The sequence below is a fragment of the Glandiceps talaboti genome, chromosome 2 (genome assembly GCF_964340395.1).
Source record: "Glandiceps talaboti chromosome 2, keGlaTala1.1, whole genome shotgun sequence".
Classification (NCBI taxonomy): domain Eukaryota; kingdom Metazoa; phylum Hemichordata; class Enteropneusta; family Spengelidae; genus Glandiceps; species Glandiceps talaboti.
In genome coordinates this window covers 11,758,381-11,776,896 of record NC_135550.1, presented here as the reverse complement: position 1 = coordinate 11,776,896, position 18,516 = coordinate 11,758,381, and the positions used below count along the sequence as shown (strand labels likewise).

The window sequence follows — 18,516 nt, the reverse complement described above, 5'->3', positions numbered from 1 at the left end:
ATCCAATTCCGCCACACACTCATGATATTGCTGTTTCACATACAAGTATTACAACAGTTCGTAGAGGGTGTAATGTTTCCGAGTTCGTTGGAGTGTGCATAAAGCTCAGTGTGGTGTGACGCGCCTGCCATGGATGTCAAAAGATTTTTTTGTGTGTGCCAGCATGTCACACAAAGGTCATTTACTAGTATTATATATCTCTGGAACACAGCGAACTACAGGCTGCTACTGTGGTAGGAGTTATACTTGGGGGAGTTGATTTTGTGTTCTGACATCATGTCGCACCATGCTAACAGCGACTCCCTGATGAGTGAGGATCTTGTTTTCTTCGTCAATGGTAAAAAGGTACGGATATATAATACAGTATACGTTAAAAGTCGTATGATGGCTATGGTTGAATTGGTATTTCGTAGCAGTACTGGTCAAACACAATATGTGATTATAAATTATTACATGTAGGAATTTCGTGACATCGAGTGCATCAAGTATCTGCCATTAGGTATATGTAAGTGGCATGTCGTTTCTTTTCACGTCATTGTACCTAACATATAGAAACTCAATATCTACTAAAACCGACCATAGTTGACACTGCAACTCCCATTTAGAAAATAAATTTTTGTTCAACACCGAGTATATAACGTACATTTCAACTATAAGAACTGAAAACCTTTTGTATTTTCCAAGATTATAGAGGTCATTAGAAAAAACTTTTTATTTGACATTTGTTGACAACTTAACATGACATACGTTTCTGAAGACCATGTACTCAAACGACCTCATTCCCACGTGATAATACCTTGCGCATGCGTAGATGATTTTAAAAAGAAAAATCAAAGAGATGTTGTTTTTTCCGGAAAAAGTACACTTTTAATTATTAAAACGTTACAGTAACGACTGTCCTTTTTTACATTTTAATCTTAAAATCGCATTTGTGATTCTAAACTTTGTCTTTTAATGAAAACCGAACGTATAAACCACAGTAACGGACATTTCCTTCAGAATCCTGTCTTCTTTTAATAATATGAAACTTTTTTTGTAGAATGTAATGTTTATATTTATCGTAACTGCTATGCTAAACGTTGGATAAAGTCCGCATAATGTTATTTCAAACAACATATCGGCAAACGTAATTCATGGTAACGAACGTTTACCGAGTAAATTAAAAATAAATTTATCGCGGCTTCGCCACAAAATAATTTAATATATATTCAGTGATGAGGTGGGTGACGGCCATGCTAATGCATTTATAGGCTCTCTCTTTGTCTCTCTCTCTCTGTCTGTCTGTCTGTCTGTCTGTCTGTCTGTCTGTCTGTCTGTCTGTCTGTCTGTCTGTCTGTCTGTCTGTCTGTCTGTCTGTCTGTCTGTCTGTCTCTCGCTCTCAGTCGTAATCTGTTCTGCTCTGACGAGGGAATGTAGTTTTCCATTTCTCTTGCTAAAATAACAGGTGAGGTCTTTGGTCTTTAGTCTGTCCTGTATGACATCACACAGGTGAAGATTTATATGTATATCTGTAATAAACCACCATAATCACTGACTCAATCTTGACACCCTTTTATTTCACAGGTCATCGAGAGACATGTTGACCCAGAGATGACCTTATTGACGTACCTTAGAACAAAGTGTATCCTTTATACCATGCACGAGCCGGTCAGGTTCAACAAAAAATACGTTAGTCATGACGACAAAGCACGTTTATTTCATGACAACATGTGCCTTCGTCATTGGTTCTGCTGTGTTCGAAATGAGTCAAAACGCTCTTAATTGTAGCTGTTTCGACGTCGACGTCTTCTTTCAAAGCACGATCGCGAAATGAGTTCACATTTATAGTACTGCGTCGTTTTATGTCGATTCAAATGTGATATAGATGTACATGTTCCAAAATGAAAACAGATTCGGCTCTCAGTACCAAGGAAAACAATGCATACGATCGATCGGACTACACATTGTTTACAATTTTTTAAAAATCTTTTACGATGCTAAGTTGCCTTTTTTTTATAAAGTTAAAACCAATTCAAAGCATTTGATATGTTTTCTGTAATTTCATGAACTCAGGTAAACTGATCTGGAACGGTAACCCTCATTCCCTCAGTGACAGGATGATGTGACGTCACAATTTCTCAAAGTGAACACTGGAGGGGGGCTGTATTTAAGGGCAAAATGACAAAATACACGACCTTGTAATATTTCGGAAGCTAAAACGGATTTTTAAGCTACACCAAAGATAGTTGAGCTCAAAAAATGGTATAAATCACTCGTCACCATTTACATTGCAACACTTGTTTTATGATTTTGTTTCATTGTGTCCTGACTTAAGTTACCATTTCAACTGCACATTATTTGGAAAAGAAACCCAAGTAGTTAATTTAAAGTCACCACCATACAGTTTTGGTTGGGGTGTTTTTCATATGTAGATATAACAATTTGTTCAATGCAAGATGATCAGATCCTGGCATGAAAATTGGGGGTTTGAATGTTTTGATTTCAGTTAAAAATTTAAAGCCTCTAAATATATGGTAGGTTTCTTCAATTATTTGTGGTTCTTCCAAGGAGCATCTGAAAATATGGTATGTCTAAGAATGCAGTCATTCCTCTACAGGAACAATAACAAACACAGCAGTTGTGAGCGTGAATGCTACAACAAATTAACACCGTAGCAATTGTAAGCATACTCCTAGCAACAAAATAAACATTATTGCAATTGTGAGCATACCCCTAGTAACAAAATAAAAACATACCCGTTGTGAGCATGTCCCAAGCAACAATATATAAAGTAAGTTTATGGGCAACTCTAACTTATCAACCATGAAAATGGCCATTTCAACTGAGCTTATTTGAGTCAATTATATCTCCTATTTCTATAGTAACATATGGCCTAGTGATTAATTTCAGTACAGTCAGTGGTGCTGCAGTCTCATTGTGCTATGCCTATCATAGCATAGGAATATGTTATCCTTAATTCATTTTCACAGTAAGACTCACTGGTACAAAACTAGGCTGTGCTGAAGGAGGATGTGGAGCCTGTACTTGTATGGTATCAAAATATGACCACAAGGAACAGAAAATCAGGTTTGAAAGTCTTGATAATTATAATCTTAATTTCAATTTGTTCTGGTAAACTTTCCAATACAATGGAGGGTGTGTGCATCGAAACTGCAATAATTTTCCTATCATGCTGTGACACACTTTGCTAAAATATGACACATCCAGTTGCTGGTCATAATGTTTCATTTTCAATTCATGTAATTATGTGATTCAAATGGTGTTTTCATACCAGCTAAAGCTACACAGGGTATATGATAATTGTGGCCTAGATATGGTTTTGCAGACCTCGGTAGTCCTAGCTAATTAACAGACCCTCTTTAAAGTTGAGACCTTCTTCCATACAACTTCTGTCTGCAAAACCCATATTTGGGCCATAAAAATTATTATTTGAATCAAATCAGAGCATCAAAGTTTTCTGACATTAATGTTTACACTAATTTCATAAACCATCCTAATTAAGTCACCGAGATAACAAATCTTGTATTCCTACATTTTATGCTCCAGACCAGCTGTACACGTTAGATTCTGAACTTTAATATAATGTGATTGTATTTACTTACAACATTGGAAGATGAACTATCAGCAAGCTGACACAGACACAAACTAAAGCTGATATATTGCAACATGTTGATATAAGCTATCAGTACCCTTAACACTAGGTTGGGGTCTCTGATAGCAAGTTTTCCTTAAGTGGCCGCACAGTTCAATCTCGTTCTGTGCTTACACTATCTTGATTACAGGGTGATTATATCCATATAATTATTACTAAATTCTAGTCTACCTGTGTATCTATACTGTATCATTCAACAACAATTTAGTTTGTGTCTATCTTAGTTTGCCAATATCATAATAGTACCATTCTAGAGTTTCTGACATACCTTTCTTTCGATCACTTTTCCTTCTTCATCTAGTCACTTTTCAGTGAATGCATGTTTATCTCCTGTGTGTTCCATGCATGGTATGGCTGTGACAACTGTAGAAGGTATTGGTAGCACTAAAACTAGACTACATCCTGTACAGGTTAGTATATAGAAATTATACTAACAGGCATACAACCATAAAAATATTGTTTCCTTGCTCTCAAATCACATTTAGTAGTTTAATAGTTGTTGTTGTTTTTTTGGAGGGGGGGGGGGGGGTTGTCGATGGTAGAGTGGTTAGCTTGTATGCTTCTTACCTCTGTTAGTCTGGGTTCACACCCACCAAGTGTTGGCTGGGTTTGATTAAAATTTTAACACTATGTAAGAAGGATGATAAAAATATTGCTGACCCTGCCAAAACAACACAGGTTTTCCCCAGGTACAATGATTTCCTCCTGCTTCTTTACCACTTCTATAGCACTAGGGAACTGCTCTTGTGGTGACCATTCAACAAATTGCTTCATTTATTGAGACGAATAAACAGTATCATCAATATTAATAGTACTGAACTCAGAGTATAAGTAATTTTAATACCCCATATATTTCAGCCAAACCATTCAGTTTTTGTATTTTGTATGTGTGGTTAAATGATGTCGACTTGTCATTCTGACCACAGGAGAGTGTACATCCATCCATCCATCTCTGTTATAGCTGCACTGGAACATTTCTTGAAACTGTTTTGTTAGACATAATGGCTTAATCATAATATTATGCCTACACCCTGAACAGTATTGGGGCATAAACTTAATATGTGCATTGCTGTAAAATATGACGCAATAAATCAAATCTAATTGATTTTTGGGCCAGCCTGTACCCAATCACATGTGGATTTTACACACCTGGTATAAGATTTATATAGTAATTACTTCATTACACGCTACCAATTAGGAGGATTGTATAACCAAATCACATGGTTCTCTGTGGGTGAATTTGTACAACTGGTATAGAGATGTTAATATGAACTATTTCATTTTAACACCCAATCAGCAATGCATAAACATCACATGGTTCTCGGTATAGAATCTGTACACAAGGTATGTAGATTTTGATATTAACTATTTCAATTCACTTACCAATCAGGAACGTATAGCCAAATCACATGGTTCTCAGTGTGGATTCTGCACACCTGGTATTGTGATGTCGATGTATACACTCCTAAGAAACAATCCACAGCCTTGCTATGATGATATGCTGAGTGCTTTTGAAGGTAATCTGTGTCGTTGTACTGGATATCGACCAATCATAGAAGGGTACAAAACATTCACCAAGGTAAGAGTGTGAATTAAAGGGGGCACCAGCTCAGTTTAGAATTTTTTTTTTATTCAAGTGAAAATACTTAACACATAAAACATTGATTAAACTATTCTAGTATAATATTATGTTGATGTATGCCTTCTAATTGTCTTCTGGCATTGTTAGAACAGTTGATCACATAGTAGGGGTTTCCTTGACATTTTATTTTAGGTATAATAATTAAATTACATTAAAATTCAGGTCTTTTACATGTTATGTCGAGCCAGGTTTGAGTTCAGTCAATTGCGAGTGATGGTTAAGTATGAGTATCTTTAATATGTGGCAAAAATTAATTACAACCAAAAACATATTGTTCCATGACATGATGATCCAATCAGTGATATTCAAATTAGGGTAAGAATGTGTCTTTTTGGTTAAAAATCTATAATTCCAAAATTACTGATCAGATGGGGGCTGAAATTTGGTGGGAGCGTTCTTAGTGGTGTTTAGATTAAGAATTGTTTATGACATGATGATCCCATCAGTGATATTCAAATTAGGTATAAAGATGATCTTTTTGGTCAAAAATCTTTAATTCCAAAGCTACTGAGCAGATTGGGCTGAAATTTGGTTGGAACCTTCTTCAGATGCTTATATTAATATTATTTGTTCATGACATGATACAAATTAGAGCTAAAAATGTGTCTTTTTGGTCAAAAATCTATAATTTCAAATCTACAGAGCAGATCTGGGAATATGCAAATGAAACTGCATTCATAACTTGCTGATTCCATCAGCGATATGCAAATTTGGTCTAAAAATCTCTCGATTTTGGTCAAAAACTTGAAACTTGGTCGGGATGTTTCTGGAGGTCAGTCAATTGCGAGTGATGGTTAAGTACGTATGAGCATCTTTGATATGTAGCAAAAATATTGTTCCATGATATGCTGATCAAATCAGTGATATGCAAATTAGGGTAAGAATGTGTCTTTTTGGTTAAAAATCTATAATTCCAAAATTACTGAGCAGATGGGGGCTGAAATTTGGTGGGAGCATTCTTAGTGGTGTTTAGATTAAGAATTGTTTATGACATGATGATCCTATCAGTGATATTCAAATTAGGTATAAAGATGATCTTTTTGTTCAAAAATCTTTAATTCCAAAGCTACTGAGCAGATTGGGCTGAAATTTGGTTGGAACGTTCTTCAGATGCTTATATTACTATTATTTGTTCATGACATGATACAAATTAGAGCTAAAAATGTGTCTTTTTGGTCAAAAATCTATAATTTCAAATCTACAGAGCAGATCTGGGAATATGCTAATGAAACTGCATTCATAACTTGATGATTCCATCAGCGATATGCAAATTTGGTCTAAAAATCTCTCGATTTTGGTCAAAAACTTGAAACTTGGTCGGGATGTTTCTGGAGGTATTATTCTGCTGTTATTGTTGAAAATATTTCAACACAATTGGTCCTAGCAACTATGCCCATGCCCTTAGGAACAGTAAAGTGATGATGCATATTACAAAGCTAACAACAGGGATAGGTAGGTAAGTGACTAAAGATTCCAAAAATGTATGCAGATATGCCTAGCAACAGGAACACGCCCATAACAACAATTAAATGATGGTTTATTATCATTATTATTATATTGCAAAGATGAAGTGGGAAAGGTAGGCAAATTAATAAAGATTCCAAAAATGTCTGCAAATATATCTAGCAACAAGACCATGCCCATAGCAACAGCCAAATACAGTTGTTCTACACAATGCCATTGGCACTATTTTTAAACTAGTTTTTTGCAATGTATTGAGTTACAAACAGACTTAGTAAATGTTGTTTTATATTGATTTTTCAAGTAGAATTTAGCCATGATAAAATTGTGTTATAAATTTAAAAAAAATAAAATAAATACCCAATCCTCATCCATATGGTTACTTTAAAAAAGCATTTACGACAAACCATCATGATAAACTTGAAAGCAATTAAAAAAACAAATTAGATACTGCTTTTATCTGTATTCCTTTTTTTGATCATATATCATTATGGGGTTGGACTGTTATACCTTCATGATAAGATTTACAGCAACTTATTTATAAATGTCTTCCTCAGGAGTACTGCTGTGGAGGAGGGGGAGCTAATGGCTGCTGTATGAATGGGAATTTGAATGTGCAGGAAGAAGGGGTATGTAACACATAAATGAAAGTAAAGAGTGTCAAAATTACTGTATGTCCTAATATTGCTGATAAGTTACACTTGATTATCTATGTCTTCATTCACTCTTGAAATATAACAAAAAAGACTCAAATTAATTGATAGAAAACAGTTTTAAAAAAGAAACCTGTCACTGTATTTCTTTGTGTTTGTGCATTGTGTATTTGTTTATGGCATAGTGATGTTAGTCTTTGTTAAAATACGTTTTTATGTATTAATAGATATCCACTGAGTTGGTTAATCCAAGTGAGTTTATTCCATACGATCCAACACAAGAACCAATCTTTCCTCCAGAACTTATGGTGAGTGAATTTTTGCCAAAATTATATTACACACAAAATCCACGATCTTTTCTCCAGAATTTATGATGAGTGAATCTTTGTCAAAAATTATGTGAAATGATACACTTAAATTTATAACTACCACTCATTAATTGTCAATTAGTAATTGTCAGACAGTGTGGAGTGCTCTGAAAAATGTACAACAAATGTGGGAAATCAACATAATACAAAAATTTTAGATTAATATGTATTCTTGATATGATGATCTCATCAGTAAAATGCAAATTAGGGCTAAAAATGTGTCATTTTGGTAAAAAATGTGTAATTCCAAAAGTACAGAGCAGATTTGACTGAAAAATGGTGGGATGGTTTTAGGGGTGTTTAGTTTAAGAATTGTTCATGATGTGATTATCCCATCAGTGATATGCAAATTTGGGCTAAAAATGTCTCAAATTACTGAGCAGATGGGACAAAGTTTATCAGATATACATGTATATACATGTATTATGTTGTTAAAAACTTAAAGTATTTTTCATGATATTTTATCCATAGAACTCTGACAAACATTACACTAAGACAGTACAGTTTTGTAGTGAAAGAGTGAAGTGGATTAGGCCAGCAACTTTACAAGAATTGTTGAATTTAAAAGCCCTGTATCCAGCTGCCAGACTTGTCATTGGTAACACTGAAATAGGTGAGGTGGTTGTTTGGTTGTCATGTTTCATTTCCTGCATTCCAATTACATATAATTTGAATAAATTCCATCACGCCACAGAAAAATTAAGTACGGAGAACCTGCTAAATTAATTCATTTAGTGTATCGTTAAGTATGAGTAAAGCCTTAACTTTTATTCTGGTGAATGAAACATTTGGTGGAATGGCCATTTAGGATGTGTTGGGCACACTTTAATTTGGTAGGCAATGTAAGGTGAGAGTTCACACTACTTGTAAATCACCCATCTTGTCAGCCTGTCATATTTAGTATAACTAATGCTGACACCTTTCACAACAACTGAATATAGAATATAGAATATGTTAGTGGGATTTCTTTCCACGGAAAAAGCTTTTGCATGTAAATAAATCCACTACTGCAAAATGCAGATGTTAGGAGTACAGATAATTCCAAGAATACACCCAAATTCACACTTGTCATTTGAGTGAGACACAGATTTATAGTGGTACAGCCTAGTATCCACCGAGTCTGTAGAACACTCATCATATGGGTTAAAGGTTACCAGTCACAGAAATCAACTGCCTTCCAGTATTTGGATTATACAGCACGCTCGTCAATATTTATAATTAAGTTAATTTTAGCTATGCATGTACTGACCTGTGTGATTGTAATATTTTGTTTTAAAAATTTGTTTGTAGGAGTTGAAGTTAAATTCAAGAATCAATTCTACCCAGTCCTCCTTGTACCAACTCACATACCAGAACTAAAGAAAGTTGAAATAACCAATGATGGAGTGGTGTTTGGTGCATCTGTGACACTATCAACAATAGACCAAATATTGAAAACACAGATTCCAAAACTACCAGGTGATGAATTAACTTCTTATTAAAATGACCATGTGGATGGGAAAGAGGTTTTTATGTTGGATTTTGGATTAGCAAAATAACTTTACTATGTTTTTCTCTTTAAAAAAATGATTATAGACAAGTCCTTGTTTGTAACTTTAAATGTAAAACAACACAGTGGTTGGGGGCAAAGCTCAACTTTATTTACATTTTAAAAACCACTTATGCCATAGATATACTTAAAAATAGAAATTTTGCTGCACAAGGGCAATAGCTTAAACCTGCACTAGCTGCAACTGGGACATATTTTTTCATCAAATAACCAAAGATGTATTCACTAAAAATTGGTCAATTACTAAAAAAAAGAAAAAAGACATTGTGTCTGTTAATCAATGGTAAAGCAATGTATTGTCTGTAGGTAGTGTAGTGGCAAGTTTAAATTTTGAGCCAAAAGCTCAGTTTTGAATTTGTCACCATGTTAAAACTCCATTAGTTGTAACTAGAGTATCATTTTTTCGATCAGACAACCAGAATATAGTCACTGACAATTGTTAAAATTTCAATAGCTAGACATTGTACATGTTAATCAGTGGTCGCTATTAGCCATATAAGCAGTACAGAAACAGTTTGAAATCATGATTGCTGTTGAGGGCGTTGTTCAGTTTTGGGTACAATAATTGTAAAGTGCTACATAAAAAACTAACATTGCTAGTATTAAATCTGAAAACCGTTCACAACATCTATGTTGTACCAGGTGTTTAAGTTTCATAACTATTTTCTCTGCTTTCAGATTACAAATGTGGTGTGTTTGCTGCTGTGGTAGAAATGTTACGATGGTTTGGTGGACATCAAATTCGAAATGTTGCTGTATGTATAAGCATTATATGTATATATATATAGTGTCACTTTTCAATGTAATACTGTACCATGCATGAATGAGGTAATGATTCATGCATGATTGCTATTACTTTTTCATAGTTATTATGGTGTATTCATTCAATCTTGTTATCTTGAAGTGTATAGCATGAGCAGTTTGTTATTGGTTTCTGCATGTTGTATCAAAGATAGCCAGTGAACACTAACATTAAATGGACTGTATATGTGTACATGCAATGAATTCATCTATGGTTCCTCAGTAATGGAATGTATGAAATACTCGTAACTAGCAATTCATTGGTAACAGTGATATGTACCATTTGAATTCAGTGAATTTACTAACAATGCCTCTAATGTATATACATATACAGTTAATTATACACTAAAATCAATATTATTGCCTTGCATAGGATTGTTGTAGATGTGAAGTATGAAATGTGCCTTAAATTTTAATGGCCAAAATTAATTCTAGTCATTACCGACTGTGTTTCCAATGTCTTTGGGCAACACAAGAAAAATGGCTAGATTATAAAGTGATATAAGAATATATATACTAATACCCAATTTGTATTTTGAGTCTTATTTGCATAGTTAGATGGAACTTTCAATACACCACATTTTAGTTATCAGAGAGATAAAACATTTCATAGCTTGGCCACTAGTAGTGCTGTTCATAAGTTGTTTTGGGGACTGTAAGTTAGGGCCAAAATAGTTGAGTATTGTAGCTTAAAGAGAACAGACACTAAGTGAACTCATTTCTGTGTTATTCTCACTGTATTGTCATATTAGTGACTACCAATAATCAAAACATGTCTAACCTCTACCATATCAGAAGTGATATTTTGCGTTAAACGTCATCAAGAACGATTGATCTGAGCATATGTATATAATAAAGATTGCATATTACAAGAAACTTCTAACACAATTAAAACTTCATTGGAAGAATCCTTAAGCCATTCTTTTTCAGTCTGTACAATTAAATCTACTACAATAGTATTCTCCTTCATCATTTCTTTTTTATCAGCAATTGTAACCATTATTTTAACTGTAGGCTGTTGGTGGTAATATTATGACGGCCAGTCCCATATCAGATCTCAATCCACTCTTCATGGCTGCCGGATGTAAACTTACATTGGCCTCCAAAAGTAAGTCACCTTTATACAATATTATCATGTGATGATATTTAAAGATATGAGCTAGAATATTTAGTATTTAGATTTTTAGATATTTGGGGTCCCAAAATGAGCTTTCTATGAATTTAATACTTAAATATATTAGCATACCTACCAAGAATTATTTTGTACAGTAAAGATGTACATTTACCCGTTATGAATTTGCATAGTGAATGAAACATCTAAACTTTCACACTTTTTTGAGTTTCCCTGAATGTTGTACCATATCTTATACTTACAAGTAGCCAACCAGAATCCGTCTTGTAATATAACATTCAATGTTTGAAATTGAAAGAAAGAGAACCAGGAAACAATAAAGATAACATCGTTGTCTGCGCTCTGTGCTCGTGCTCTTTTAGAACAGAGTCCTCTGAGGTTCTGTGCCAATTATGTTTCGGCGCATTACGTATTCTCATTTGTTGAGTAAATCCACTCAGCACTCTCGTTTGGCTTGAGAACACCAGGTACTGTGTTAGATGTAGGTATCGTGTGCTCACAGCTAGAACAAAAAAAGAACCAACAACAATAAACGTAAGAGCTACATAAAGAAATCGCACCGAGTTCACAACATCGGATTTTAATAAAGATAGACCAACATTGTAACATAAAATTTTTTCATCAAACTAGTAATTTCACTTTCCATTATGTCCCCTAGCTGGTACCAGACAGGTTGCCATGGGTGATGGTTTCTTCACAGGGTATAGGAAAACTATTGTTGAACCAGAAGATGTCCTTGTATCTATTCACATTCCACACACAAGAGAAGTATGTATGATCAAATACTATTTTGTAATCGATATAACTAATTTCACAAATGCTTTCATTTAAATCTCAAATCATAAAATATTAAATCATTTTCTTTTAATTTCCTGTAGGATGAATATTTCTATGGTTACAAGCAATCTCCTAGACGAGAGGATGATATTGCCATCGTGAATGCCGGAATGAGAGTACTCTTTGAGAGTGGTACTAACATTATCAAAGACTTGGCTCTCAGTTATGGTGGTATGGCACCTACCACAGTTATGGCTAAACGGACGATGGACGCCTTAATAGGAAGGTGGGATAATACATGCTTTTCATATACACTGACATTTATTTTTATAACATCCCCAAAAATTTATCAAAATAAGAAATGTGATAAATGATCACTGAATCATTCATTCTATGAGTACATGTCAGCATAAAATTCTGACATTCAAGCTGTTTAACCCATAACAGGTCACAGACTTTTCATGCAAAAGACTCTGTAGACTTTTTCTAATACAGAGGAGGATCTTACCTATTCTACAGTTATATCAACTTTAACTTGAAAGGAATAATAAAATATAGTCAATCCTATTTTTAACTTATTCACACATTATATATATATATATATATATATATATATATATATATATATATATATATATATATATATATATATATATATATATATATATATATATATATATATATATATTGACAAATGAATATTAATTTACCCAAATATGAGGTGAAGAGGTGAAAATTGGCCTTATGCAAACGAGTAAACCTATCTGCACAGATGTGGGTTGGGAACCCGGACTCGGGCATCATGCAAGTAGGTCAAATGGTGCTCTGAACTTGGGATGTGTGTCCAAGTTTCCAAAGTGATGGCAATGTGATGCATCATGTTTGCCAACAAACAATAGGTACTATATCCATATATGCCTGTATCAGACGACCACTGGACTAACTTTTTTAACTATTATATTTTACTCCAGGAAATGGAATGATGGTTTGATTGATAGTGTGTGTGAACACCTTGCTGAAGATCTTCCTCTGCCACCGTCTGCTCCTGGTGGAATGATAGAATACCGGAGAACTCTGACTGCCAGCTTCTTCTTCAAATTCTATCTGAGTGTATTGGATAAACTAAACGCCAAAGAGGTATGGCACTATGGTACTTGAAGATTCACAGTATTAAAATGTACTGACAACTAAACGAAACACAATGCTTTGAATAGGATATTTAGATTTTACTCCCCAATATTTGTATTCTTTCAGCCAAGGAAAATACAAGTGACCTAAGGGGCCCTTGTTACTATGAGTCGCTAGCCCTTAGGTCATGAGTATTTTCCAGCTGAATGAAGAAAAATATTTGAGAATAATATAATCATACGATCGCCAGTAATATTTCGATCACAGCAGAACGAATGACGTAGACATGTGTTAAATTGCATGGTATAATTTTCATTGTCACCAGCTTGGGTATAGACAGTCTGTATAAGAGCGTTTTAAAATGCAAATTTCTTTTGTTATTATATAGTCAGAGAAATCAGTATCCTTGATGGTGTCATAACAGATGTTTTCCTATATTCCATGCACATTTTCTGCATGTCTTCAAAGAAAATCTATTGACAAATTGATAAAAGTTTCTGATATGTGAAGCAATGAAAATAGGTATTCAAGAACTAAGCAGTGGCGTAATCTACAATTTGAAAATGACAAAAATGTTTTCACAAAATTGTACACATGGGTGGGTCCATATTTGTCTGACTTTAATGATCTAATATCTGAGAGAACAAAGCAGAGAGAGAGTTCTAGGTAATACATTTTTTTACAGTACTGGTGAGATGAAATTGGCGTCTTCATCATGTTGGCTAGAGGTGGACTAGTGGAGTACATGTAGCAGCTACTTCAATTTTGCTGTGATAAGTTATCTCCTCAATATAGTTGAATTTATGCTTTAAATTTTACACTGGTACATCCTCATGTTGATCTGTAAGTTGCTGATAACAGTTATCTTATCATATGTTGACAGGTAGCAGAGGCATCGGTTCCATCTTCATTCAGAAGTAGCCTGTCTGGAATTCAGAAGGACAGTATACGCAGCACTCAAATGTATCAGGTAGTTTGTTCAGATTTTCACTGTATAAGGGACACATTATGACCTACCCATAGCAGTATATGTCTATGAATGCCGGCCATATTATGACCTCTGACCCTTGATCACCGCATTTTTAAAGCATCACTTCCTTATTTGAAACGCTTCCATGGTTTATGATCACTTCCCTGTTTAGTGTCCAGGTGAAAGATTTAGAATAATATCTTGCTAGAAACTTACTGTGTATCTCGTTAACTCCTTTAAAATGTGGGTCTAAGTAGTGAGTAAACAGATGTCAACTTAATTACCTGACTCAAATTCAAGAGGAAATTTTGTTTTCTAAAGATGAATTTCAGTATAAAAACCTGCATATCTTGTGGAAAATATTTGCAACATTGGATTCTGAGGGCACACAGATGAAAGAGGACTTTTTGCTGACTAACGTAATACCTACACAATCTTCTGTATAGTGTTGGGCTAAAATGGATGATGTAAAAGTGTCCAGTCCAGTTCTGTATAGTAGGGGTATATAGAAATAGCATACTTGTATCTGGAAAGGATAATTTCAGTGATATATCATGCTAAGCTGCATTAGCGCCCTCACTCAGGCATGAGCCCAGTGCTTTTGTTTTTGACATGATATTAAGAATTAGGCAAAACAAATATTTGCTTGGCAATTCGCAACTAACTGTTGCACATGTGTGGACATATAGAAGTTACAGGTCATAGATGTCAAGTATTCGAGCAGCAGGAACTTGGAAGAAATACTGTAACATTGATACTATCACCGATTAAATGACTGAAAACTTGTAGAGGTATCGATAGTAAAACTGTATTCAATTTGAAGTCTGTTTAGGCGATGTTGATCTTTACGACGTCACTACTTGCATTCAAGTTAGAAATAAAATGATATTCTGCGGAGATCAAGCATTCATAGATGTTGTATACCAGTGATAACTTGTGGTGATAAATTGAAATTACATCAAAAAAACTTGCCGAAATAGAATATTTATACTAAAAATATGGCGGCCTTAAAAAAACATTGAACATAATTTGACACGCAGGTATATGTCAAAGGTTTCTGCTTGCGATGCGACGAAGTGGTTACACGGGGCAACTCATGAAGAAGCAACTCAAGAAGCAACTTGCGATGACTTGCAGAAAAATCGACATGCGAGGCCCTGCGACAGAGAGCGTACACAAGGCAATGTGACGAATTGCTTAGTGAGTTGCTCGTCGAGTTGCATCATGTAACTTGGACTTTAGGCAAAAAAAAAGTTGTTTTATTTTTTTTTTGAGGCTTCAACGCTAAGACTTGTGGGTAAAAATACTTCTGTGATAGTTTGGCGAGATATAAAAAAAGAAATAAATGAAGACAAAAATGTGTGAAGTTAACATGTATGAACACGATATGTAGACTGTATTGTAAAATTCAACTTACATTTTTGAAAGACTCGATTTCTCTGAGATGGGATTTTAATAAATAATTGACCAACGATACTTTTGTAAGAAAATTTACATACAAATAGAAGTACATTCTCACCATTCTATCTTGTGTGAATGTGAAAAAAAAGTTTAGGGTCGGCAGCTTAAACTAGGTTTGGTCGGGTTACCTGACACCTATCATTTTCTATTTGGCCTTATTCTTTTTTTTTGTATTACAAAATGACATCAAAGATAAGTTTAGTGATACATCTTACCAAGCTGCATTAGCGCCATCACTCAGGCAAGGGCTCAGTGCTTTTGTTTTTGACATGATATTAAAAACCTTTCTTTTTGTTTTGACAGGAAGTTGCACCAGGTCAACCTGTTGATGATGCTGTAGGTAGACCAATGGTTCATTCATCTGCCTTCAAACAAGCTACAGGAGAAGCTCGCTATTGTGATGACATTCCCCCAATACAAGGTATCTAGAGATAACAGGCGTTACAAACTGAATATGATGTTATACTGTAGTAAACAACAACAATAATTGAATATTTTGAAGGAAAAGTCCAGTAAGACTAATAATTTCTGCCTTTATTACACGTGTTGATTACTACTTCTGTCAACTTTAGTGACTTAAGGGGATAAAATAGCGTCTCAATAACTAACTCAACTTTGAAATCTTGTAACAAAGTCTTACTGCACTTGACATGTGTTCAACCATATTGGACTTTCCTGCTGCAAGGGTTCATGAGGGAAACCTCTTGTGATGAAATCATTTTCACCACAATCTCTTTGTCTTGACACTTGAGATCTTTGAATTTGTGTTCTGAAGTGATTTCTGTTTTTTAACAATGAGGCCAGTCTTAACTGCTTGATAGTACCATAGACTGGAAACAGAAAACTGTTGCTCCAGAGAAACATTTCCATCACAACTGCACACATCCTCTCTTATTTTGTGGAAATATTCTAACATCAGATTTTGTGTTTTTAAGTAATACTACAACTAAGTAGACTAAGATTTGTCATGTCGCTCTGCCTGCACTCTGCCCTTCGGCACCAGCCTGCTCTGGGTTGACTGATGTGTGAGGGTGCCCGGACATCACAGTAAGGGGTACACCTCACAGACTGCACAACTTAATTACTGTGCTCTTTCAACAATAACTCCTATTATTGCTATACTACTGCTGCTATTGTGATGCTGCTACTGATTCAACTACCATAAACTACAAGTTAGTTACTTACTTTGCCTTGCAACCTTTTGCCATTTATCATAGGTGAATTATACCTTGCCATTGTGACAAGTTCAAAAGCTCATGCTGAGATACGGTGAGTAGAATGAATTTGGCTGCTACATTTTTTAGAACAGAATTTCAACACATCAGTAAATTATCAAACCTGTCATAGAAATTTCAGGACAGCAAACTAGCTTGTATTGAGTTTAGAATTACTGGAGACTGAATTCCATGACACTTTTAATAGGCAATAGTCCACTTATCAGAGAGATAAGAGATTTCATGGTTTCGCCACTAGGAGTGCTGTAACTTCAAACCATTCAGGGCTAGACGTTAGGGCCGGAATAGTTGAGTATTGTAAGAGAAATACAGCAGACAAGTTACCATTCATTTACTGTGTTGTTCTTCACTTCTCAGTGCCATTTTAGTGACTACCAGTAATAAAGACATGTCTATATAAACCATAATGTAATGCTCTTTTAAAAACATGTGGAGAGTTCTGTTACACACATTTTGTTCCCAGCTTCTTGCATCGATCACCATGACCAAATTGTTCCCCTCAAGTTGCCAAATCTGGGGTGCCAGGAGTCTTGCGATCCTTATGTGCAAAATGGTGAAAGCTTCGTAACCAGAATATGGAGTATTCATTGTAATAATAAATTGACTGAAAATTGAATATTATTAAATAAATAATATCACACTGACTCACAGCTACAAATAAAGCAACGAATAAATGTTTATACACTTTGTATACTCAGAAAAAGTATGCTAATTGACAGACTAAGAATATTTTCTTCTCAGTGTAGGTTGTCAGTGATCGAGCAGTTAGGTCATACACCTCTTCCCTCTGCAGTCTGACTTCAAACCCGCCAAGCATGATTAAAATTTAAGTACATGCTCAGTTTGACCATGATGAACAATGCAGATTTTCCCTGAGTAGTCCAGTTTCCTCCTGCTTCTGTAAAACTAGGGCACTGCTACTGCGGTGACCATTCTAATAAAATTCAAATATATTTAGATAAATAAAGAAACTCTTGAAAGAAATTCTTAATTTTAAAAACTATAAAAAAAATGGTGTGAACACAAGCTTTGAATTATCCATCTCTACTTGTGTCTAAGAAATCATCCATTGTACCATTCATTTTTCTTATAATTTATTACACACATATGATGTATATCCCTTGCAGATCTATTGATGCGTCTGAAGCCCTGTCCTTGCAAGGTCTACATACATTGATTACACATGTTGATGTTCCTGGTGAAGCTGATGAAGAAGTCTTTGCCACTGACAAAGTAAGTATGAGTAATAATAAATATTTATAGTTTATTTTGAGAACTAGCTCATAAAAATAAAATGTACAAATTTCTATTAAGCTAAAATTATAAGAAAAGAAAAAGGTCATTACAGTACAAAGTGAAAAACAATCAATATAAAGTCTTTTCCAAAATGTACTATATTGAATAATGATGCAGTAAATAAAGAAAGCATTTCGCTGTCTTGAAGACTAAGGTAAAATTTAGAGTGTAAAGTATGTTGTTTACTTCTAAAAATATAAAATTACTATACACAAACATGGTAGAAATACTGCCAGGTACTAGCTCACTTACATCCTGGTGCTTCTAATAATATTCTAAAGGCATTATTATAGGCAACATGAAAATACCAAGCTGGATTTATAGAAGATCCTAATATTAGAGTTATTGCAAAACTAGTTTTACAATTATGAATACAAAAATTGAAACTCAC

General features: G+C 34.5%; 1 protein-coding gene across 1 annotated transcript in view; it reads left to right on the top strand.

Annotated features, from left to right (window-relative positions):
* The first annotated feature begins 208 nt into the window (after window positions 1-208).
* LOC144449170 (xanthine dehydrogenase/oxidase-like) overlaps window positions 209-18,516 on the top strand; it is a 32,902-nt gene continuing 14,594 nt past the window's right edge. The window contains exons 1-18 of the mRNA XM_078139664.1: window positions 209-345; window positions 1,564-1,621; window positions 2,970-3,066; window positions 3,954-4,062; window positions 5,043-5,231; window positions 7,313-7,384; window positions 7,636-7,716; window positions 8,248-8,389; window positions 9,067-9,234; window positions 10,004-10,080; window positions 11,141-11,234; window positions 11,917-12,026; window positions 12,137-12,321; window positions 13,007-13,172; window positions 14,047-14,133; window positions 15,898-16,015; window positions 16,812-16,863; window positions 17,957-18,062. Of these exons, the coding sequence (XP_077995790.1) occupies window positions 277-345; window positions 1,564-1,621; window positions 2,970-3,066; window positions 3,954-4,062; window positions 5,043-5,231; window positions 7,313-7,384; window positions 7,636-7,716; window positions 8,248-8,389; window positions 9,067-9,234; window positions 10,004-10,080; window positions 11,141-11,234; window positions 11,917-12,026; window positions 12,137-12,321; window positions 13,007-13,172; window positions 14,047-14,133; window positions 15,898-16,015; window positions 16,812-16,863; window positions 17,957-18,062 (1,980 nt within the window). The 5' untranslated portion in view covers window positions 209-276. The remainder of the gene's footprint in view (window positions 346-1,563; window positions 1,622-2,969; window positions 3,067-3,953; window positions 4,063-5,042; window positions 5,232-7,312; window positions 7,385-7,635; window positions 7,717-8,247; window positions 8,390-9,066; window positions 9,235-10,003; window positions 10,081-11,140; window positions 11,235-11,916; window positions 12,027-12,136; window positions 12,322-13,006; window positions 13,173-14,046; window positions 14,134-15,897; window positions 16,016-16,811; window positions 16,864-17,956; window positions 18,063-18,516) is intronic.